This window comes from Oryx dammah, unplaced genomic scaffold (genome assembly GCF_014754425.2).
Source record: "Oryx dammah isolate SB20612 unplaced genomic scaffold, SCBI_Odam_1.1 HiC_scaffold_5, whole genome shotgun sequence".
NCBI lineage: Eukaryota > Metazoa > Chordata > Mammalia > Artiodactyla > Bovidae > Oryx > Oryx dammah.
In genome coordinates this window covers 104,492,885-104,517,831 of record NW_024070189.1, presented here as the reverse complement: position 1 = coordinate 104,517,831, position 24,947 = coordinate 104,492,885, and the positions used below count along the sequence as shown (strand labels likewise).

At 50.8% G+C, this 24,947-nt stretch overlaps 1 protein-coding gene across 1 annotated transcript in view; it reads right to left on the bottom strand.

Annotated features, from left to right (window-relative positions):
• WNT3A (Wnt family member 3A) overlaps positions 1 to 24,947 on the bottom strand; it is a 51,900-nt gene continuing 26,953 nt past the window's right edge. The window contains exons 3-4 of the mRNA XM_040241680.1: positions 6,876 to 7,141; positions 1 to 511 (exon numbers count right to left, since the gene is read on the bottom strand). Coding sequence (XP_040097614.1) covers positions 32 to 511; positions 6,876 to 7,141 — 746 coding nt within the window. The 3' untranslated portion in view covers positions 1 to 31. The remainder of the gene's footprint in view (positions 512 to 6,875; positions 7,142 to 24,947) is intronic.

Sequence of the window (24,947 nt, the reverse complement as noted above, 5' to 3'; positions counted from 1 at the left end):
TCTAACCCGCGGGCGCCGACAGCGACGCCCTCTACTTGCAGGTGTGCACGTCGTAGACGCGCGCGCACTCCTGGCAGCTCACGTAGCAGCACCAGTGGAAGACGCAGTGGCACTTCTCCCTCCGCTGCTCGGTGCGCGCGTTGTGGCCGCGGCCGCAGCACAGCAGGTCGCAGCCGTCTATGCCGTGCGAGCTCACGTTGCAGGTGCGGTCTCGCGTGCCGAAAGATCCCGTCTCGGGGTTGGGCTCACAGAAGTTGGGCGAGGCCTCGTAGTAGACCAGGTCGCGCTCTGTGGGCACCTTGAAGTAGGTGTAGCGGGGCCGCAGGGTCTCCACCCAGCCGCGCGACTCGCGGTGCTTCTCCACCACCATCTCTGAGGCGCTGTCATACTTATCCTTGAGGAAGTCACCAATGGCGCGGAAGTCAGGCTGCGACCACCAGCAGGTCTTCACTTCACAGCTGCCCGAGAGCCCATGGCACTTGCACTTGAGGCGCATGTGACTGGCGATGGCCTACAGGAGCGGGCAAGCGGTGGGGTCGGGGCAGGCCCTCAACCACCCCACCTCCCCGGAGGATGGCCATGCTCCTTGCCTTAGTCTTCCTTCCACTGTCAAACGATCCCTCAACCTGCTCCATAAAGCTCTGGGACTCCCAGGCGGAGCAGACACCCTCTCCCAATGCTATCCTTGATGTGGTTCCCCTGGCAGACCCAAGATCCTGGAGGGAATGGTCTGGGAAGCCCCCTCCTGGGCTGAGTCTACTTCTAGGCCATCTCTGTTCAGTGAAGGGGCTGTAACGTGACATGTAACTGCAGGGGTGGGAAAGGGAAATGGTTCCTTCTAACTGGGGAAATCCAAGACTTTGGTCTAGAGGAGATGCACACGGGCTGGGTGGCAAGCCTGGGGGCTGGCCTGATCGTGAATAATGGGAGTGGCTTGAGCACAGTATCTTCAGGGCCCAGGAAACTGGGTTTATTGCATTGTAGGGGAGTGCTGAGAATTACATTATGTTTCTCCTGTGGGCACCCCAGCAGCAGGATCTCTTCCCTTCTCTCTTTGGGGGAAGGAGTGGGGCTGGGAGTGAAAGGTCCTGTGATGTAATCAGAAATAGCCACCTGTGAGGTCGCGAGATGCGGCTGGTGGTCCAAACTGAGAAGTGCTGTTAAGGGCACACTACATGCTGGGTCACACTAAGTCCCCAGATTTCATAAGAGGATGTAAAATACCTCATTCAAAATTTTAATATTGATTGCATTACTGTCATGGTAACATGTTGGTTATATTGGGCTCAATACAATTTATTATTTAAAACAAATTTCACCTGTTTCCTTTTAAAATGTGGCTACTAGAAATTGATACATACTGTGTGGTTTTCATTACACTTCTATATTGAACAGTGCTGGTCTAAGACTTCAGGTGGGCTCCGTGTCCAGATGTTTCCTCCACCCTGTTCCCCTCTCCTTGCTGTTTCTTCAAGACTTCCTTCTCATCCTGGCACTTTTTTAGGGGCATCTGTAAATTACATTCCCTCACCAAAGTCCAGTTCTGTCTAATCTCCATTTTCTTCTCCTTTTTACCAAACTTCCAAAGAGGAGCTGCCACTTCCCATCTCTGCCTCCTAAGTCTTTTGTTTTAGTCTTGCTTTTGATCAAAGTTATATATGCATATACTTTAAAGAGTCCAAGAGTTCCTAAGACTTGTTAAGAAAAACAGGAGTTCTGCTCCCACACTCTCATTAACAGTACTTTCCTGACCTGCTAGGGGCAGCACCTGGCACCTCTGCACCTCTAATAAGATGCTTGTCTTGACCCAGGTTTGATCCCTAGGTCGGGAAGATCCCCTGGAGAAGGGAATGGCTGCCTACTCTAGTATCCTTGCCTGGAGAATCCCATGGACAGAGGAATCTGGTGAGCTACAGTCCATGGGATTGCAAACAGTTGGACACAACTGAGCGACTAACACTTTCACTTGTTACTTCTTGATTTTTCAGTGTTTGGCTTTGTCTAATGGACCTATCACCATGGAAGTCCCATGGGGGGACCTTATGCCATACTCTGATACACAGTTTTTCCAAACTCCCTCCCTACTCTAAAAACTATAGCATAGTTCCAGTTAGATCAAAACTTGGTGCTGACAGTGTTGAAAATGAAAGACGCTCACTTGTGTCTGATTCTTTGTGACCCCATGGACTATACAGTCCATGGAACTCTCCAGGCCAGAATACCAGAGTGGGTAGCCTTTCCCTTCTCCAGGGGATCTTCCCAACCCAGGGATTGAACACAGGTCTCTGGCATTGCAAGTGGATTCTTTACCAGCTGAGCCACCAGGGAACCTCAAGAATACGGGAGTGGGTAGCCTATCCCTTCTCCAGCGGATCTTCCCCACCCAGGAATCAAACTGGGGTCACCTGCATTGCAGGCAGATTCTTTACCAGCTGAGACACCAGGGAAACTGACAATGTTGGGGCTTTGTTAAATGTCATACTTGGTTGAGCCACATGATGTGATTGCTTTTTTTTTCCCTACAAAATGTTTTGTTGTTGCTGTTTTTAACATACTTACAGATTCAGTCTCATACACTCTCTAGTCATGTAAATATTCTCTTCAAGACTTTGAAACACACCAGATGTTCCATGGATTTCATTTTCTTGGAGACATCTTTTTCAAAGGCCTTTTGGTAAATTTTGTGAAGTGTGCATGTCTGCAAACAAATCTTTTCTACTTGAAAAGTTGAAAAGATGATTTAGCTAGGTATAAAAGTTTTGGCTTAAAATATTTCCCCCTTTCAGGATTCTGAAAGTATTGCTCTGTTTTATCCTAGCTTTCACTGTCGTTCTTAGAAAACACTTATGATATTTTGATTCCTGATCCTTTGCATGAAATCAAACCTTTTTCTGGGAAGTTTGGAAGGCTTCTCTGTGTCATAGGCTGTGGATTTCACAATAAGCTTTCTTTTTAAATTTTTATTTTCGGCTGTGCTGGGTCTTCGTTGCTGTGAGTGGGGGCTACTCTTCACTGACGTGTGTGGACTTTCTCACTGTGGTGGCTTCTCTTGTCGCGGCCCAGGGGCTCTAGAGCACAGGCTTAGCAGCCGTGGCGCGTGGGCCTAGTTGTGCTGCACGTGGAATCCTCCCAGACCAGGCGTTGAACCCATGTCCCTTGCACTGGCAGGCGGACTCAACCACTGCACCACCAAGAAAGCCCTCACAATGAGCTTGGACATGGGTCTTCCCCTTTCTTGTGCTAATCACTTACATGGCCTGTTTGGTCTGAACATCTGGTCGTCAGCTCTGGGAAACTTCTTGTATTACTTCTTTACCAAACTTCCTCATCTTCACGTTCATCATTGTCTTTCTTGCACAGATCTTCTATATTTTCTAATCTTTCCTATTTTCCCGGTCTTTGTCTTTCTTCCGCTGCTTTGTGGGAAGGCTGTCTCAACTGTCTTCCAACCTTTCTGCTAAGATTTTTTTTGCTGTTCTATTTTAATTTCTAAGAGCCTCCTTTCCCCCCCCACCCCGAATATTCTTTTAAGTTAACAGTTTATTCCAGTTTTATGGATTCACTGTATTAACTCTCTGGGGATAGTGATGGTTTTTTGAAGTTTTCATCTCTATAATGTCTCTTTCCTGTAAGTTTGGTTTTTGTTTATTTATTTTGGTCTTTATCGTTGTGGTTGCAGGGAGGCATCATGTTCAGTGATCCCTAATTACCTGCTGTATTTAAAAGTAGGGCACCAAAAACTTATTGGAACCTCCTGTACACAGGAGAGACTCATGTCCTCGGACCCTCACTGTAGAGTGATCTGGCGACGTTGCTTTTAGGGGAAACCCCACATCAGTGTTTTCAAGTCTAGTCTCTTGGATTGGCCTGATTTTCAGGGGAGAATCTTTCATTCTCCCGCCTGGAGCATACAAGAGTTGCTGTGGCACTAGGAGATTAAGAAGAGAAATGTATATATAGACAGACTCCTCTCACCTGGGCAGCCTCACCCTCAGCAGTCCAGACATCTTCTGCTCTACCCTCGTTAGGGAATAAGCCTCCAGGCTTCTGCCATGGTGATGGAGGGGTGTTGTCTGGATGCAAGAGGTTGGACAGAAGAGCTAGTAGGTTTAAAAGTGCTTTTAAAATAGATTTCAACCAATCTTTCTGTTTCCAAGCCCTATATCTATCTCTACTTCTCAAGATATCGAATACTAGAAATTCCTGTTGATTGCTTTAAGACTGGCTTTAGAGTAAAGCCGATCTAGTTTAAGAGCTTCTAATGGCTTAAGATTCAGCTTTCTTGACTGTACTGAGGTATTGCTTTCAGCTTTCAAAGTTTTATTGCCTTTGTCCCCTTCTGTTTTGCGTGTTCTCTATAGTTTAGTTATGTATCTTAAAATCAATTCATCGTCATTTTAGTGATGTTCTAGGAGACTGCAGACAAAAATCCTTCGTATTTAGTCATTTTTTTAAACTGGAAGCTCCCATTCAGTTTTCAGGTCTACAGTTTCTTTGTGATTCTTTCCCAGATCTATTACATTACATTTTAGCTTTGTGAACATAAGTAAGCATATTTTTTTTCTCATAATCTGTGTCTAATAATTTCAGTATTGGACTCTTGTTTCTGTTTTGTTGCTGTTCTTGTTTTGCTTTGTTTTGTTTGGCTGGTTATCACTCATTGTGTCACCAGCTCATTTGATAGGTTATATTTGATCATGTGTTGAACACTGTGTTTGAAAAATTGTTTGTAGAAAAAAATATCAGCCTATCATAAGGTTATCATTCTCCAAAAAAGATTTTTGTCTTCTTTTTCCAGGTGCATGGGGATACCAGCAATTTGGGATCACCTTAATCCAGGTTTGAGATTTTACTAGCCTGCACATGTGCACAAGGGCTTGTCTACTTCAGGTTTTCTTTTACTCCTCAGGATCCCGCCTAAACTGAGGAATTATTTCCCAGACATAAAACCTTTGATGGTCCCTTTTAGCTCAGTGAGGCTGCTGAAAGTGCAGCTCAGCATATATACTTTTTTCACAGACCAGCAAATGACCCCTGGATAAAAGCAGCCCCAAGTACCTGGCTTGGAGGCTATAGTCGCCCTCTGAACTTTGGACTGCTAATTCCTCACTATATGGCTAGCTATTTGACACTTAACAATTATTTTTTTGGAAGTGTAGTATACATGCAAAAGTTTATATGTCATAAGCATGAAATATGACCAAATTTCACAAATGACCAGCCTTAGAACACAGCTCCTCGGAAACCTCCATCATGCTCTCTTCTAGTTGTTATCTTCTTTCCTGCCAGGGCATGTATTCCAACAGCATTTCCTTGATGACTAGTGATATTGATCACCTTTTCATATATTCACACATATTGGTCATTTCTAGATTTTCTTTTGTGAAGTGGCTTTCCATATTTTAGCCAACTTTCTATTGGGTTATCAGTCTTTCTTATTACTTTGTAGAGTTCTTCTTATACTATAACTTTAATATACAGGTTGAGTGTATATATTGTGAATCTCTCCTCCTGTATGGATTGCCTTTTCAGTTTCATGGTGGTGCGGTTTTATACATTTTAATACACTCTGCATTATTACATTTTTCTTTCATTATGAGTGCTTTTTTGGCCTGTTTAGGAACTCTTTGCCTACTCCAAGTTCCCAAAGATATTTTCTTCTAAACATTCTCTGTTTACTCTTTCCTATTTGGAAATGGAGAATTGATGTTTTTAAATATGGTGTGAAGTAGGGGTCAAGATTAATTTTTTACCATATTGTTATCCAACTAACTGAGCATCCTTTATTGAAAAGACCATTTCCCCTTTTGCACTGCACTGTCTTCTTGCCTGTGATAAGTCAGGTAACTGTATCAGGTGAGTATTCTATACTTGTGAATGGTGCTTTTTAGTTTCATCCTACATTTGTACTTGTCTTTAGTTGGAAGAGTACTGTGAGTCACCAAGGTCCCTGCTGTTGGAAATTAAAATGTTCACTCTTCAGCCCTCTGCAATGCCCCAGTTTCACTGGCCAAGGTCAGAGCCAACTCTACTGGACATTTTTCAGCCCCTACACACATCACTTCCTATCAGCAGCTACCCCCGACCCTCTAATCAAGTTCTGTTCGAAAAGGCTCACAAAGCCTTTTACAACTTGCTCTCTGGCAGCCTCTCCATTCCCCACATTTTTCTTTCTCTGTTCTCCATATTCTGCCTGAACTAACCCCTGTGCATTCTTTCACTATGGGTTACCCAGACGCTCTCCTGGCTTCCCCTCATCTCACTTCAGTTCAGTTCAGTCACTCAATCGGTCCGACTCTTTGGGACCCCAGGGACTGCAGCATGCCAGGCTTCCCTGTCTGCCAAGGATTCTGCTTGTCTCCACTCACCACCTCAGTTAGTAGAAGTCTTTTTTGAGACTCCAGTCTGGGTCTGACCTCTCCACTACACCCAGATCACCTTGCGTGTGTGTGTGTGTGTGTGTGTGTGTGTGTGCGCGCGCATTTCTTCATTGGAGAACTTACCACACTGTGGTGTAGCAGCCCGGCTGTCTCCCTCCGGGAATGTGCAGGAGCAGGCCTTTCTCCCGTCCCTCCTTCCTTGTGACCTCAACATCACAGGCAGACCTGCCATCCTGTGAGAATGCCCTAGACCTCGTGGAGCAACGGGACAGCCCTGTGTTTCAGACACTCCTGGGCAGGAGGTGAGCAGACCCCCTGTCTGGCCATCAGAGACATCCCTCCCATGGCGCACCACCCGGCCTCCAGCGGGCCACACCCCTCAGAGGGCAGGGCACACGTCCTGCTCAGAAAGCTTCTGTTTCCCAGAGCCCCGCAGGGGTGTGGTCTCAGGGATTTCTGCTTCACTCCCAGGACTGAAGGGGGCCACAAACGTACCTGGCGCCCAGCCTCATTGTTGTGGCGGTTCATCGCGGAGCGAGCGTCTGGGCGGTTCTCCCGCGCATCTGCGAACTCCCGAGACACCATCCCGCCGAACTCGACGTCCTCGCTGCAGCCGCCCCACTTCCAGCCCTCACCGGGCGAGCCCTGATGGCGGCCGCTGCAGCCGCAGATGGCAGCGGAGCCCTCGGCGCAAGAGCGCGTCACCGCGAAGGCTACGCCGGCAGAGGCGATGGCGTGCACGAAGGCGGACTCCCGAGTAGCTGCGAAAAGAGATGACTTGCTTGGCAGCACCCGACTTGGCTGGGAGGGGCTGGCCGTGGGGGGCGTGGCTGCCTCTTCCCAGGCTGGGCCCTGGGCACCCACAGTGGGCGTGGGGTGCTAGACTCGCAGCGCGGTAACCGGGGTACAGTGAAGGGGAGGCAGGGCTGCGGTGGGACAGGAGCGCGCGTCCCTGAGTAAGGACCCAAGGAGGGGAGAGAGCTTCCCCAAAGAAAGTACACGGAGAGTTAAGGAGCCAAGGCAAGATGCTGGGCATCACTTGTCATGGAGAACCGCGGGGACGGTTGAAACCAGAAAGTCAGATCATAACCAGTGCTGGTGAGGATGTAGAGAAATCAGAACGCTGTAGACTGCTGGCTGGAAGGAAACCGGTGCTTCCTGCTTGGAAGTCTATTTGGCCGCTTCTTGAAAACATATACCTACCCCGTGACCTGTTCATTCGCCTCTAAAGTACTAACCCTGGAGAAAACCTGTGTTCATGTAAAGACCATGAAGCAAATGTCACTGCAACTTTATTTGTGATAGTCCTAAACTGAGTTCTAAAATGTCTATCAACAGGTGAATGGATGAAAAATAGTGGCATAAGGTAAATAAGTCGTGGGTTACAGATGGCAACTAGAATTAATATTGTATATTTGGAAATTGTTAAGAACAAAGATCTTGAAGTTCTCATCATAAGAAAAAGTCTTGTAACTGTGTGGGGTAATGGATGTTAATTAAACTTATTGTGGTGATCATGTCACAGTGTCCACAAACACTGAATCATTATGTTGTAATTGTAGTAGTAGGAGTGTTAGTCACTGAGTCGTGTCTGACTCTTTGCAACCCCATGGACTGTAGCCCACCAGCCTCCTCTGTCTATGGGACAAGAATACTGGGGTGGGTAACCCTTCCCTTCTCCAGGGGATCTTCCCAACTCAGGGATTGACTCAGGGTCTCCTGCATTACAGGCAGATGCTTTACCATCTGAGCCCCCAGGGAAGCCCCTCACTATTTTGGACACCTAAACTAATTATAATGTTATATGTCAATTATATTTCAATTAAAACCTGTGGCATATGTATGAAGTGGAATTCTACTTGGCATGCCAGGAAAGACAGGATGGATGAATCTCAAAATAATTATGTGGATTGGTTAAAAAGGCAGATACTCCTTCTAGTGTCCTCCTAACCCATGGTGGAGCCCTTCTGCCCAGGCGTCCTTGTTGGAAGCTCCCAGCGGCCCTGCCCAGGGTGCGGCTCCTGGCTCACATGCTGCCCATTGTGCCCCTTTCACTGCCTGCACACACTTGCCTTCTCCCACTTCAGACACCAGGTACTGAGAGGCCCAGTGGAAGGGACAACTCTTCTGGAGCCATCTGAAGGTCAGCGTCTCCGAGTGCACTTTACCCTGTGCTGGCCCCTCGTGCGTGGGTCTGGAGCTGAATGCCCCTCGGGAACTGGCAGACTGCCTCTGACCTGATATTGGAGCTTCTGGGCCCCTGAATGCTGCCTTCTCCTTCTACACATGGAGGAACTGAGTCAGGGGATGTGACATTTGTTTTTAGAAGGCCAGTGGGGGGTGGCTGACGCTTAGGAAGAAAAAGCCAGTGGGGCTGAACTGGATCAGACAGGCATGTGAGGGAGTCAGCAGAGGCCTGCCTTGGAAAGGCCAGCGGCAGGGGGTTTCTGGGTGTGGGAGGCCTCGCCTCACCCTGGCAGACAGAACCCTAGAGGAGCTGGTCTCAAAGGACAGGCAGGAAGTCGGCAGAGGAAAATCAGGAGGCAGGGGGTATTCTGCATGGGGGCTCAAAAAGGTAGGGCCCCAGGTGGGGAGGGGCTGGGCCGGCAGGACCAAGGGGAAAGGCAGGGCATGTGGGGGACAGCCTGGACTTTGCAGAGGCTGGATCCTCAGCCAGGCTTCCCCAGATGGTGTGGATGAACGCATCAGTGCATCATGGCTCCCGAGTGTGTGCAAACATTTCCTCAAGGCACCAAGCCGTGATGTGCTCCAGGTGGAGGACCAGGTCCCAGGGGTACCCTGGGTCCTGCATGAACTGATAGAACTCACTCACTCCTCCAATCACCATTCCCCATGTGTGTGGAGCACCTGCTGTTTGCCAAACCCTGCTGGAGAAACATCAGGGAGCGAGACAACCTCATGGAGCTTACCTGCTGATTAGCAGGAATTTTTAAATCCCAGGTAAAAAAATTGCTATGGACTGAGGAGTGAGCTGGAGAGAGATAGGAACAGGACCAACCAGGGCCTTCTGTGTCTGGCAAGGGGTATGTGCCCCACTTTCTCCCTGAGCTCTTCCTGGGCAGAGGCCCCACCGCAGGCCTGGACCGTGCAAATGGCTACAGGAGAGTCATCCCAGGGGGCCTGCTACCTCCTCACCCCACATCAATGCTCAGGAGGCTTTTTTCCTGGAAGGGGGATGGAGAGGGGGCCCCACCCTGGGGAGCAAGCAGAGGTTTGGGGTTGCACCGCACACTTCCTCCAACTGCATGGTCTTACCCGCTCCCAGGTTTGCAGCCAAGGATATGTGTCCCAAAATCAGGCAGCAGAGTCAGGGAAGTGGTAAGATAGGGTTCCAGCCAGCAGTGTGCACACACTCAGACTCAGCCACACAGCTTTGTACACATACACACACACCTGCCACTGAGAAAAGCACATTTACTCCTACACTAGGAACACACAGGGTGGGATGTGTCTGAGAAAGCGCCCTAGGCACCAGCCTCTTGATAGCTGCAAGGCTCCACTGTGCTTTTGGTGACTTCTTTCTATGGATTTGCCAACACTTCTGGATGGTCCTCTGCAGATCACAGCCCACCTATGTACTCCTCATGTTTTCCCCAGAGCAGGCCTGGACACCTGCTTCTTTTTGGAAACTCCCAGGCAAGCACTCAGTCACAAACCCGGAAGGATTCCCCATTTCTCCCCCATCAGCCTCCCACTGACAGCTTGGTTGGGATCTACCCAAGTCTGAAGGCTGCTCTGGCCTCCGGAAATGGCCGTGGCCCATCTTGCCTCTCCTTGTTCTCAAACCATGAGTCCAGACCTTAGAATCTCCCACTTGCACCAGAAGAGGATCCTAGTTGGGACAGGCGGCTCCAGCTTCCAGCTTCCCCGCACCCCATCCACACATAGAGACACTCTCACCTCATACCCGTATATGCATGCACACACAGACACACACATATGTGCACACTCACACAAGTATGTACATCCCCCGATACATACTGTAGGAGGAATGCTTTGTCCAGAGCCCATCTGGCCCTGCCAAGCCCCTCCTCCAGGCCTTGCCACTGTGTCCTTGCCTGGCTCATACAGAGGCTGACTCTGCTCCACCTGCTACCCTCTCAGCCCTGATCACCACTCCCTGGCCTCCAGCCACACTCAGCCCTCATCCTTCTCTTGGGTTCTTTCCAGCTGCTTCTCTGCTGCTGTGCATCTGCTGTGTCCCCATCCCTGCTCTTTGGGGATCCGAGGATGCAGTCTGGGCTCAGTCCACACCTGGCCCTGGAGCCCTAGGGCTCCCCAAGGACTTCAGGAGGACCGTCTCACACCCATTCTGCCTGAAAGCTCCCTGAAGTGGGGGCTGTGTGGTGTTCACCTTTTGTTTCTAATCTGTAGCCCCAGGCCCGCCCCACAGATGGTTATTGGTGAGCGAGGGACTGGTCAGAGGAGAGGGCAGAGGCCCTGGGCTGGGACAAGGAGTTCAGGAGGATCTGAGCACACCTGGACAGGTGCACCCCAGGGGACCTGGCTCTCTGCCCCTCCCTACTCAGCTTGTCCTGGAACAAATTCAGGACAGCTTGCCTCACCGTCCTCTTTCCCAGACATCAGCCAGGCCTCTGAAGACACGAAGCCCCCGTCCTGTTATCCTTTTATAATAAACCTGATTAGTTTCAGGGCGGCCTGGAGCCACTTCCTGCTGACTCAAGGCACTCATCACATGGCCACAGACCCCCTTCCTTCCTGTTCTTCCACTCAGCAGAGCCCCCACCCTTATTTTCTCTTCTCAAGGATTCAGGTTGTCCCTCACCTCCAACTCTTTGGAGGCTGGGCTTACCTGATTCTCACCCCTCCAGGGTCCTGGTCTGGTGTCTCCCCTCCTGCCCATGCAGCGACTCTGGGTTAGGGGCTGTGAGCTGGAGGTCTGGGGGTTCCTAACCACCCCTCCCAGGGCAGGGTAGAGCCAGTATGTCCTGGGCATTCCCGAAACCCACTGCACACAGCCTGATGCCTCCCCTACCACGCGCTCTCTGGTGGCCCTTCTCAAGGCTCAGAGTCTCTGAGTCCTAAATACGCTCCGCCAGGTCCCTCTGAGCCTGTCCCCAGAGGGCCCAGGGCAAGCCCCTGTAGGAGGATCCTGCCTCCTGTCTCTGCCTCTGCTCTGCACCCTCTATTAGCCCCTGTTCACCTCCCCTCTCAAGCTACTGAGATAAGGGGAGAGAAAGCGGGCCTGGGGCTTTGCCCTGCCCTGCACAGGGCTTGCAGATCTCTGCTTATCAAACTCAGGCAAACAGTCCAGGGCTTCCAGACAACTTGAGGGGAAGGCTGTGCAGGGATTGGGAGGGGTGTTCCCCCTTGAACTTAGAGGAAAAAACTCATTCTTGCCCTGCTCTGTCACCAACTAGCTGTGTGAGCCTGCACACTTCTCTCTCCTCTGGGTACCTCAGTTTCCTTTTCTGTCAAACGAGGGGAGGGGCTCCTCACAAATAAAGATCTGAGGACCAAGGACCCCTTGGAGCTGGCCTTCAAATTGCTCATGAGGAAAAGAAGCCTTACGAAGACCATAAGCAAAAAAAAAAAAAAAAAAATAGTAAGATGGTTCTTTCTGGCAACGAAAATCCTTTTAAAATTGAAGACACATGTCTTTAAGCAGTTACCAGAGAAGCTGATCAGTCACAAAGAGAAAACCTGAAACTTTGCATTGGGGAACTATGACAGGTCCCTCCTCACCAGAGAAATCGGGGTTGCCATCACCAGCAACGGGACAGAAAACAGATGGATGGATGCCATGTGCCTCCTAGGACGATGTCCCAAGGAAATTCCACCCTCTTTGAGGCATTTTAAAGATCTAATCATCAGGAAACATCAGACACCCCCAAAGACCTAACCAAATTCCTCCTGGTTTCAAGGGCATGAAGGGCAAGGGCTGGGCTGAGGAGCCCATGGACCTGGGGTGGGATCCTGGACAGATAAGGGACATTAGTGGAGAAGTAGATGAAATCTGGGTAAACCCTAGAGTTTAGTTAGTCGTGACAGATCTTGGTTTTGATGGATCTAGCTGGATTTGTGTCGTGTCAGCAATGGAGAGGCCTGGGAGGAGCTCTGGATTCCTGCAACGTTTCTGTAAGTCTACACAATTATTTCCAAAGGAAAAGTTAAAACACATTCTGATGCTGTGCATGAGACCCCCAGAATGCCCAGATGCCATCCCACAGCTGTGGGGCTTTTAACCCAGGAAACCATAGGTAAGCTTTAGGGTGTTCATTGTTGTTCGTTGTTTTAGTCGTTCAGTCGTGTCTGACTCTTTGTGACCCCATGGACTGTAGCCTGCCAGGCTCCTCTGTCTATGGGATTCTCCAAGCAAGCACACTGGAGTGGGTTGCCATTTCCTTCTTCAGGGGATCTTCTTGACCCAGGGATCAAACCTGAGTCTTCTGCTTTGGCAGGCAGGTTCTATACCGCTGAGCTACCAGGGAAGCCCATGTGTTCGTTTACTCTACCCCTAAAACGAGGTTTATTGTAGACTTACAGAAGTCTTTCAACCTAAAGTTCTTGTCAATATGTAACAGTAACATACCAACAAAGTCCAGAACATAACCCTCCCCAAATCATGAGCTGAATTCCAGGGCATGTCTGAAAACTTGTGTGTTTTTCTGGATAGACTGTTTTTTATCAAATTTCCACAGAGGTTTGAACCAAGAAAGCCATGACCTTCTGGAGTAGTCTCGGCTTAGAGAGGAAGGGGCACAGGGCTCTCCTGTAGTCATGGGCTGGGAGGGCACAGCAGCGACTCAGGTTACAGCAACATCTTAGCCACAAACAGCAGATACACACAGATAGGGAGAGAGAACCATTCTGCCTGTGGGTAGAGAAATTGCTTCTTGGAGATGAGACTGGAAATATCCCCGTCACCAGCAAAATGCTTTCTTTTGAATGGGCTGTGGCAGGTCAAGAGAGAAGGAAGGGACACAGCTTACAAGAGAGAGGTGCATTGCTAGAACAGAGCCTACATGAGCTGTTAGGGCTTCTCAAGCCTGCTCTGTGCCAGCTCAGGACTCTCATTCCCACACTGCAATCTCGGATTGGGAAAAGGAAGAAGAAAGGGAATCTCCTAAAAGAGTCTTTTTGTGAGACAAGTGTCTCCCATCAAGAAAACCATCTTCCCCAGAAGCTTGATATTTTTTCACTGTTGTTCAGTAGCCCAGTTGTGTCCGACTCTTTGCGACCCCATGTACTGCAGCACATCAGGCCCCCCTCGTCCCTCACCGTCTCCTGAAGTTTGTCCAAGTTCATGGCCATTGCATCGGTGATGCCCTCCAGCCATCTCATTCTCTGACGCCCTCTTCTCCTTCTGTCCTCAATCTTTCCCAGCATCAGGGACTTTTCCAATGAGTTGGCTGTTTGCATCAGATGACCAAAATACTGGAGCTTCAGCATCTAACGAGTATTCAGGCTTGATTTCCCTTAAGATTGACTGGTTTGTTCTCCTTGCTGTTCAAGGGACTCTCGGGAGTCTTCTCTAGCACCACAGTTTGAAGGCACCAATTATTTGGTGCTCTGCCTTCTTTATGGTCCAGCTCTCACAACTGTATGTGACCACTGGAAAGACCATAGCCTTGACTATATGGACCTTTGTCGGCAGAGTAATGTCTCTGCTTTCCAACACACTGTCTAGATTTGTTATAGCTCTCCTGCCAAGAAGTGATCATCTTCTGATTTCACGGCTGCAGCCACCATCCTCAGTGATTTTAGAGCCCAAGAATAGGAAATACATCACTACTTCCACCTCTTCCCCTTCTATTTGCTGTTAAGTAATAGGGCCAGATGCCATGATCTTAGTTTTCTAATATTTAGCTTTAAGCTGGCCTTTTCTCTCTCTTCCTTCACCTCATCAAGAGGCTTTTTGTTCCTAACTGGTAATAATTGTTTCATTAGCAATTATTTATTCAGTTCATTCAAAGGATCGATGAGCTACCCTTTTTTCATTTATCCACAATCCGTCCATCCAGAATCAACCCATCCATCCATCTGTTCATCTACCATCCCTCCACCATCTATCCATCCATCCATCCATCATCCATCCATTCATTCATTCGCCACCCATCATCCATCTATCAATATAGTCATCCACCCATCTAGGACCCGAGAGCCTATAATGAGCCATACACTAGGCTCACAACTAGATATACAAGATAAGTAAGATGCAAGGTGCCCATTCTCAAGAACCAAAGTAAGAAATCTGTGAGAAAGTGGATTGCTGCTCTGATGGAATTTCTAACAACTCAGACTTTCTGAAAGTGGAAGGAGCTACCTGTTCTGGTGGTAATTAAGCATACACGGAATGACCTACTGTTAGGTGGAGGGAAGCCTTGCACTGGAGAGGAGGAGGGTGAACCAGAGGAATCTTTGCATTCCTTTAGTGGGAGGCCCTGCTATTGCAAGTCAGGTTCTTTGCTTTGGGCTGTGCTGTGTCACCTGCCTCTGGGAGATTACAGTTTATGAGGAAGAGAGTGGGGGGAAAGGACACACAATAGGCTTGGCAATGTAAGCTCTGGGGCAGGTTTGGGATGGAGGGGTGGCTGAATGAACGGAGGGTGGATGGATGGATGAATGGGTGGATGGTGGAGACTGGGTGGATAAATGAGTGGGTGGTGGACAGTGGGTGGGTGATGGCTGAATGATGGATTGATGGATGGATGGATGAACGGTGGATGGAGGCATGGGCAGAGGTAAAGGCTGGGGCAGGTTACTATGTTGTAAGAGCTTGCAGTCCTGGCGGGTGGGAGTAGGGGAGGGACATGCAGCGAGAGTTGTCTGGCACGGCTGCACCATCACTGAGACCAGTGCAGCCTTGGGAACCAGGGTCAAGAGTCACATGTGAGATGGGCTTTGGCGGTTACTTTACTTTACTTCCCTGGGTCTCAGAACTTTAGAACTCTAGTGCTAAACTCTAGAGGGATTCTAATAAATCCTGTTTCCAGATTTGGATTTCATAGGCTTGGAAAGTACTAAAAATTACTTGGGGACTGACATAGGACTGTGAAATTTTGTTACTTTTTTGAGAGAATAAGATACATAAGAAATGACAAGCATAATTTCAGAAAAGGACCTTTGCTTTACATCAAAAAAGGATTTCTTTCCAAAGTCCTATATGCTGAAGAAAGTTCAAAAAAATATTCCAAGGTCCTTGTCTTTAACATTTCCCCAGTGGTTGGCAACTACTTATTAAGTGTTGACTGTGGTCTGAGTGGACAAGAAGACTGTGGCCTCTGTCCCAGAGACGATTTTCCATCTGGGAGATTACCCAGAAGGCCCTTTTATCAGGGATTGATAGGAAAGCACCACCCAGAGGCCTCCCTGCCCTAGGCTTTGCACATCCTTTTATAACTGGTCCAGACAAAAAGAGGGGGCTCTTCTCTGCTGAGCCACCGTAATGGGTCCCTCAGGCCCTCTCAGCCCCAGAGGGGTGTAGAGCCCCAGGGCAGTCAGCCCGGGCCCCATGCTGCCCAGCCATGGGCACTGAGCCCAGCAGAAGCTCCTGCGACCCTCTAGCCATGGGCTCCATGACCACCGGGCTGTCCCCATAGCTGTGGCTTTCAGGAGGTGGAGGACCCACCTGCCCTGCTAGGCTGGCCCCATACTTTGTGGCCACCGGGCATGGGGAGAGACCCTCCAGTCCTCTCCTGGGAGGGGAAGGCTGTTGGGGGGCTGGTCCTGGATGAGAAGGAGGGGATGGCCTAGGGCTCCTGGGATGGTCCCATTGGCCTGAAGGGGCCATGGATCCCTTTTCTGAGGAATGAGTGTAACCTCTCAGGCAGTGGAAGTTCCTGGAAGGGGACTGTGGTTCAAATTTGACCACTGACCAATGAAATCAAGCTCCTGGGGCATTCTGTCTGTGGGGTCCACACAATGCACCCTTTGAAAAGCTCTGCAGGTAACTAGATACCCCAGCAGTGGTCACTGCAGACCTACCAGTGGACCCAAGGCTGCAGTTCTGGGAGGGGGCATGTATATCTGTGAAGAATCCTTTGGTGATTCTGATACATTCCTGAGCTGAACTCAAGCTCCATTATGGTCTCAGATTCCTAAGGCCCTCCTCAGGAAGGTGGCCAGACCCAAGAGGCACCTGGAAAGGAGGTCCCAGGACAGGGTTCTAAAGGGAGAGAGTTTCCCATGGCAAGGGTGTCTCTGACACGCCCTGCCCTTGGAGGGGCATGGAAAGGGCTAATATGGAGGGTGTCACCTATTCCCTCTTACTCCAGGCTCCTGCAGTGGGCTACGCATTTCTGGCCTGGCTTCCATGTGAAGTGAGGCCCTGGGTCCCTGGGGCTTGGCTGCTATCATCTGGTAGCTGGGTGGGGTCTCAGCCTGGGGCAGGGTAGGATGTGACTGCTCCTTTAGAGCTGTAGGACCTGCCTGTCAAAGCCTCCTGGCTGAGTTCTGGCCTGAGAGATGGCCCTCTCTCACCTGGGCGTGCCTCCCCTGTGGTCCCTTGAGACCTGGGGCTCTGCTTCTTCCATGGGCAATGTTGACTTCTGGGTCAGACCTCCTGTCTTGATGCTGGAGTGGATCAGCAGAAGAGGTGCAGGTAGGAGGCAGGCTTCCTTGCCTCCATGCAGACCCCCTCCCCCTGCCAGGACCATGGCTGCAACCACAGTCGCCTGCTCAGGGTGGGGAGCCCTGGACTCTCGCCCCACCACTCTACTGCGCTGCAGGGAAGCTTCTCTCTCACCAGCTCTGTGAGGCAAATTCCCCCATCCCACAGGCTTGCCCTTACTCAGCTAGGGGTCCTTTGGGTCTTCCCCGGGGTTGCAGGCAAGGAGTTCTTTGTGGCACGTGCTGGTGCTCACAGTTGGAGAGGCCTGCAGAGATGCCTGCTTGGGGCAAATGGCTCCTGTGGACACTGAGCCTCCATGGGAGCTTCTGTGGGGGCATTTCTCTGTTCCCACCTGCCTCCAGAGCATCCCTGGCAAGACATAGAAAGAACTCAGTGCCCTCACTCTGCCACATCCCCAGCACACACTCAGAAGCAGCGACCGTGGCTCCCTCCAGGCATCCCTGGCCAGACTCGGGCCTCTGCGTACCTGGCAGGTGAGAGGCTGTAGGAAGGGAGGGATGCAGAGAGGCAGGTCCAGGGATAACCAACCCCCTGCAAAGACAAGCAAGTCCTACAGTGCCCGTGCAGGTGTGGAGAGGCCAGCAAATGCTCCGTGTCTGTCTCCCTGGCCCACGAAGGCCTCAAGAGCACTTTCAGAGCATTCAGAGGTTGTTACCTCTTCCCCGTAGCAATGCTCCAACACGAGGAAAGGAGAGACGAAAGACTGGCCAGAGCCCCTAGCCTGCAGTCTGCCCCCTTCCCACACAGCCCACCGTCCTTGGTCTCAGAGCTGGCGGGGTGGCTAGGAGGGGGTGTCGCAATGGGCAATGGCATTTGGTAATCCTGTTGGCCCGTCCCGCACAAAGGATGGAACCACCTGAGAGCGGAATGCGGCTTGCGCCCCACTGTAGCAGCGGCCCCTGACACCGCCCGGCCGCCAGCACGGCCGGCGTCCTGATTACCTGCTGGGACTAATGAATCTGGCTTTGTGAGCCACTGTCACGCCGCGTTAGGCCCACAATGGCCCTCGATATTTTATATGAATTTCCCCCTCGTCGGCGATTAGGCCATAGCAAGCCAGTCATAGCAACCGGGAGGTATGCGCGGCCCAGGGGCCTGGGGCACGAGGGGAGCTCACTATTCACACGCTTTAACACAGCACTCCTGAGGGCGTGTGAATCGCCGGCAGCATTTTCACTTTCCTCTTGTGCTTAATCTTGTCGTCTTCGTGGGGATATTGTTTTCTGAGCCGGGCCCGGCAGGGTGTCACCGGGGTCTCTCCTGGCCCCTTTACACACACCCCCAACTGGGGAGAGTTAATGATATACAGGGGCGGCCGCAGAGACGGTCGGAGCCCCCCAACCACCGTGAACCGAAACACTTTCCGATGGGGGTCAGGGGTTGCAACCTGGATTCAGGGATGCTGGTTCTCTGGAGGGCCCCCCTTCTCTCTGGCCCCTCCTGAGCCCCGTGGTTGGTGCTGGCCCGGCCATCCTGCCCTGGCCCCGTGCCTGCACTCCGACCCTCCGAGGATCGGGCCAGGACACACAGGGAGGTGGACAGACCACCCCCTGGAGCCTGGCCAAGGGAAGGGGCTCTGCCTGGGGGAGGACAGGCTGTGCCATCTCCCTCTGGCTCTCTCCAGCCCAGCCTCACAAGGAAAAGGGGGTAGAGGGAGGCAGATGTGGCTGCCTGGCCCAGGGCTGCCCAACGGCATAGGCAGAGGGCTGCAAGGGGATAAGCAGGGCCTGGGGAGCCAGAGCAGGCCTCAGGCACCCAGAACACACTTACTGAGACTTTGACCGACACCACAGAATATACCTCAAATAACCAACCAGGATTCTGACTTGATGTGTTTTGAAGGGGTCAGCCAGGGCCCCCAAGTCAGCTGTCCCATGGGTGAGGACCAGTGGGTGAGGACTCAGGTGAAGACTGGCCCACCTCTACCAGCAGCGAGGCCCCCTCTGCCAATGAGGATGCCCCGCCAGAGTGCAGACGTTCAGGCACTGTGTCCTCCAGGTCCTGAGACCCCGAAGGGACCCTTAGAGGCACACAGTCTGGAATCAGAGGCAGGGTTGAGCGGCTCCTCCAGTCTCTTCACTAGGGAAGCCTCGGAGGCCCTGGCTTGGGGGTGCCTGCGAAAGCCACTGGCAAGGACACTATCCCAAGGGCGCTAAACTAGTGATGGACCCAGGCTGAGGCCCAGCTTCTTAGGGGTCATCGATGATGAAACTGGGGCCCATGCCCCACCTGTTCATGCTGACGTGCTGGGACACCAGTGGGAGAGACATCAAGGGTCCTGCTTCCCACCGTGGATGAGTCACCTCCTTACGGCCCCCTCCATTTCTCTAAGGTGCAAATGCTCCACCTAGCTGCGACACAGACCCCTCAAAGTATGCGCCACCCACAAACCCACTGGCCTGGACCTTGGACCAGCCATCTCACTTCCTGAGGGGCGTGGTCCCGGCGGGGCTTCCTCCAGAGTGTCTGGGACCTGCCTTCCCTGCCTTTTGGCCTCCCCTCCCTTCACCTCATTGGAGGTCAAGAGTGGGTGTCGGCCAGCTCTCAGGGAAAGCTGGTGCTCCAGGTGTCCAGGAGGGACAGATAAGCTGCATCGTGTGCCAGCCTCCACGCACTCAAAATTCTTCAAATGCTTTCTGCCCAGTGCAGGTTAAATTGTCCTGCTACTGTGCAAATGAGAGTGGAGGGTACTTCTTCCAAGCCCAGGCTCGCCTCTGCTGCCCAACCTCACGCTCCTTGGTGGCAGCCTCTCAGGGGTCCACCTGGCCAACCAGTCTTCAGTCCCAGGCCAGGCAGGCAGATAGTGGTGTGTGTGTGTGTGTGTGAGAGAGAGATACAGACAGAGAAAGAGAGTGAGCACGCTGGAAGCAGGACACATGAACACACTCTTTCCCTCTTATCCTCACCCCCACACACATGCTCACACACGCACACACTCACACACCTCCACATGGGGCTGGGCCCCACTCCTCAGCTGGCAGTGTTAAGCTTTGTTCAACTAGGCCGCCTCAGCAGGGGTGGGCAAATGCCCCATGGACCCTGCCACAAAGCCCGAGTGACCTCTGACACGATTAGGGTCGCCCTGACCCTAATCCAATCAGATTGATTACTGTGAGTGTGGCCGGGTGGGCAGGCGGGAGCCTCCACAATGGCCTCCCAGAGCTGGCCTCTCTCTGGGGCCCCTGGCAGGCTCCTTCCTCCTGGGCCATTCAGCTCTGCGCCACAATGCATCCGGCCATTTCTCAGCCCTGTGGCGAGCGGCGAGCAATGGGGGGAGAGGTCTTCCCTTTCCCGTTAGACCAAGTGATGAGGGCGAACGGAGCTGAGGTGACTTTCATCCCACTGAAAATGGAGGCAGGAAGAGGGAGAGAGACTGAGGGGAGGAGGGAGAAGAGGGAGCAAAGGGAGGAGCACGGAGATGGGGCGGAGAATGTGAAGTGGGGAACGCGGGGGACAGTAGACATGAGGGAGAGACGAGAGGCGAGAGTGGGCTCGGGAAGGGTGGGGGGGAGCCCACCCGAGGGTCCTGGAGGTCTGCTGGAGACTAGAGAGTCTCTGAGAGCCTTTCGAGGGAGTGCAAAGGAGGGGGAACTCCCTGGGCCTCCAGCCCTGAAGCTGGTGCCTCTCTGTTCCTTGATGCAGGCCCTGGGCGCCTTCAGGGCTGCTCTCACCTGAATAGCCTCTACAGAACCCCCAACCTCCCACAGGCTGGTGCTCTCTTAGGAGTCCTGGCCCAGCCCATTCTTTGTATCTCAGTTTCCTTAACTTATAACCATAGTGCTGGCTCATGAGATGGGTGTTAGGATTCAATTTACTGCTGTGTGTAAAACACTCTAACACATGGCTTCAAAAGCACTGTATACATGTTTTAAATAAAAAGAAAGCTCTTTAAGATCTAGCTTAGGTTCCCGCTCCCCAGAGAAGCCTGCCTGCATGGGCACCCTCAAGCCTACGTGCTCATCCTTCAGTCATTTACTCAGCATGTCCTTATGAAGTAACCATTCTGTGCCAGAGCAAACCTTGGTACTGCCCTATGTGCCTGCCATGTGAACCTGCTGTGCACGGCAGGGGGGCCCACACCAGCCTGGAGAACACCCTGCAGGCCTCAGCTCTTGTCCTGGGAGAGTGATGTTGAGGATGGAGCCAGGAAACTAGGAGCTGCCCTGGAGGATGGGAGGGGTCCCCTAGGTGGGCCCTATGGGCCCAGAGCTAAAGAGAAGACTGATCTGGAGAGGATGGAGGCTGCAACAACGGGGCCACAAAGACGGATCCCACTTCGGACTGTGGGGCCCGGGAAGCAGCAAGTGCAGGCAGCTCTGAGGGTAGGTCCATCTACAATGCAGGCTTGGAAAAGTCACCAGGGAGAGGGCATGGGTGCTGTGGCACCCTGGTGTGGGTAACACAGAAGGGAGTTAGGGTCCTGACTGTCACCACAGCTGTCCTGCTTAGGTGCTTGTGCGTTTGATCGTGGCTGGAAGATTGCAGTTTGGGGTTGAGCATGACAGGATCCTTTGTCTGAATGTGCGGAAAAGGGACAAGGCCTGTAGGCCACTGAGGGTGATGCTGTGCCCCAAAGGTCTCCAAGGCAGGTTCACATGTCCCTAGGGGTCAGGCCAGGGCCTATAGGACGGCATGGGTCATTCCACGGCATCCTGACTGTCATTCTTGCCTGCATCACTGCTTCTTCTCTGGCCTTCCCTTCCAGGACCACCCATCTCCCACCTGACCCACGAAGACGCCCCCAGTTTTCCCGGTCCATGTCCAGCCCTGATGTCAGCTATAAAGACTGGGACACCAAGACCTGTGTAAATCAGGCGTTTCCAATTTCTTGTTTCAGAATGAAAGAGGACCCAATAGAATGACGAGCTGACAAATTTAAAAAAATGTTTTGATATATCACTGTCTCAATACATCACGGTGAGATTTTTGGCATACATAACTGAGAAAATATTCAAAGAATTGAGACGTGTTCTATCAAAACTCTCCCCCTTTTATCTATTTGTTTTTCTGAAGGGTAGTTCTCATACCTAGATTTTTAAATTTTAAGAACACAATGGGCCCTGAAAGCTGTTCCTCCAAGATCAGGAGGGAATCAGGAGCACGTGCTCTTCTCACTGCTTCTCAACACTGTCCTGCAGGCTCCAGCCAGGGCGACTGACCAAGAAAAACATAAATAAATAAAAAGGGTCCAGATTGGAGGAAACTGTCTCTATTAGCAAATGACATGAAAATTCTAAGTACTGCATGAAACGTCTATTAGAATTGATAAACTTTCATCATAGAGTATGAGATCTATATTTGAAAGTCAACCATAGAGTTCAAGAGGTCAATATCTGAAAATCAACCTTATTGCTATACACCAGCAATGAGCAATGCAAAAATGAGATTAAGAAAACAATTCCATTTATAATACCATAAAAAAGACACTTAGGAATAAATCTGACAAAAGAAATATAAGATTTGTAGGCTATGAGCTGCAAAATGTCATTCAAAGACATTAAAGACCTAAATGGAGAAGGCAATGGCACCCCACTCCAGTCCTCTTGCCTGGAAAATCCCATGGATGGAGGAGCCTGGTGGGCCACAGTCCATGGGGTCGCTAAGAGTCGGACACGACTGAGCAACTTCACTCTCACTTTTCTCTTTCATGCACTGGAGAAGGAAATGGCAACCCACTCCAGTGTTCTTGCCTGGAGAATCCCAGGGAAGGGGGAGCCTGGTGGGCTGCCGTCTATGGGGTCGCAAAGAGTCGGACACGACTGAAGTGACTTAGCATAGCATAGCATAGCAAAGACCTAAATAAATGAAGACATTCTATATTCTTGGATCAGAAGACTTAAAAACTGCTAAGCTGGCAATATTCTTCTAAGTGATCTGCAGATTCAGTGTAACCTCTAAAAAAGCAAGTTTTTTTCCCCCCAGGAATTGACTAGCTGATCTTAAAAGCCAAATAAGGGGCCCTGAAGAGTTGAAACAAACTTGGAAAAGCTGACAAAGTTGGGCTCACACTTCCCTGTTTTCAAACTCATTGCAGGGCTTCAGATATCAAGACAATGTGGCCTAGGCAGAGGACCGACATGTGAACCAATGGGGTAGAATAGAGCCCAGAAATAAACCCACTCTTCCTTCTCTGGCTGCTAGTAGAGCCTGACTCCACGTGGTACAGCCTTCCTCCACCTCCAGGATGACAGCCTTTCCAGTTGGGACAGGCTTCTGCCTTCTTCCCGAAACCCCTGATGTTTCTTCTTACATGGGGGAGTGGGAACCTCAGGCATCCGCATTAGGTTCTGGAGCCAGGAACCCAGATGGCACCACACTCCTGTCTGGACCCTCCTGGGCATGGTGACATTGATGACCATACCTTGCTGCACCACAACACCGCTGACCTTGGCACAGCATAAACCCCTGCACCACACACACACCGCACACCACACACACGCACGTAAATGCACGCACACAGTTCAGTCCAGTCGCTCAGTCGTGTCCGATTCTGCAACCCCACGAGCTGCAGCACGCCAGGCCTCCCTGTCCATCACCAACTCCCGGAGTTCACTCAAACTCACGTCCGTGGAGTCGGTGACGCTACCCAACCATCTCATCCTCTGTCATCCCTTTCTCCTCCCACCTTCAATCTTTCCCAGCATCAGGGTCTTTTCCATTGAGGCAGTTCTTTGCATCAGGTGGCCAAAGATTGGAGCTTCAGCTTCAGCATCAGTCCTTCCAATGAACACCCAGGACTGATCTCCTTTAGGATGGACTGATTGGATCTCCTTGCAGTCCAGGGGACTCTCAAGAGTCTTCTCCAACACCACAGTTGAAAAGCATCAATTCTTTGGCACTCAGCTTTCTTTACAGTCCAACTCTCACATGCATACATGACTACTGGAAAAACCATAGCTTTGATTAGATGGACCTTTACTGGCAAAGTAATGTCTCTGCTTTTTAATATGCTGTCTAGTTTGGTCATAGCTTTTCTTCCAAGGAGCAAGAATCTTTTAATTTCACGGCTGCCATCACTGTCTGCAGTGATTTTGGAGACCAAGTAAATAAAGTCTGCCACTGTTTCCAGTGTTTCCCCATCCATTTGCCATGAAGTGATGGGACCAGATGCCATGATCTTCGTTTTCTGAATGTTGAGTTTTAAGCAACTTTTTCACTCTCTTCTTTCACTTTCATCAAGAGGCTCTTTACTTCTTCTTTGCTTTCTGCCATAACAGTGGTGTCATTTGCATATCTGAGGTTATTGATATTTCTCCCGGCAATCTTGATTCCAGCTTGTGCTTCTTCCAGTCCAGCGTTTCTCATGATGTACTCTGCATAGAAGTTAAATAAGCAGGGTGACAATATACAGCCTTGATGTACTCCTTTTCCTATTTGGAACCAGTCTGTTGTTCCATGTCCAGTTCTAACTGTTGCTTCCTGACCTGCATACAGATTTCTCAAGAGGCAGGTAAGGTGGTCTGGTATTCCCATCTCTTTCAGAAATTTCCACAGTTTGTTGTGATCCATACAGTCGAAGGCTTTGGCATAGTCAATAAAGCAGAAATAGATGTTTTTCTGGAACTCTCTTGTTTTTTCCATGATCCAGCGGATGTTGGTAATTTGATCTCTGGTTCCTCTGCCTTTCCTAAAACCAGCTAGAGCATCAGGGAGTTCACAGTTCACGTATTGCTGAGGCCTGCCTTGGAGAACTTTGAGCATTACTTGGCCAGCATGTGAGATGAGTGCAATTGTGTGGTAGTTTGAGCATTCTTTGGCAACTGACTTTCTTTGGGATTGGAATCACACGCACACTACACACAACTTTGCACATGCACAAATGTGAACACATACACACTTATGCGTATACACACACGCACACATGACTCCACATGTACATGCACACACACACACAATCACACATACTTATATGCACACACACACAATCACACATACTTATATGCATGCACACA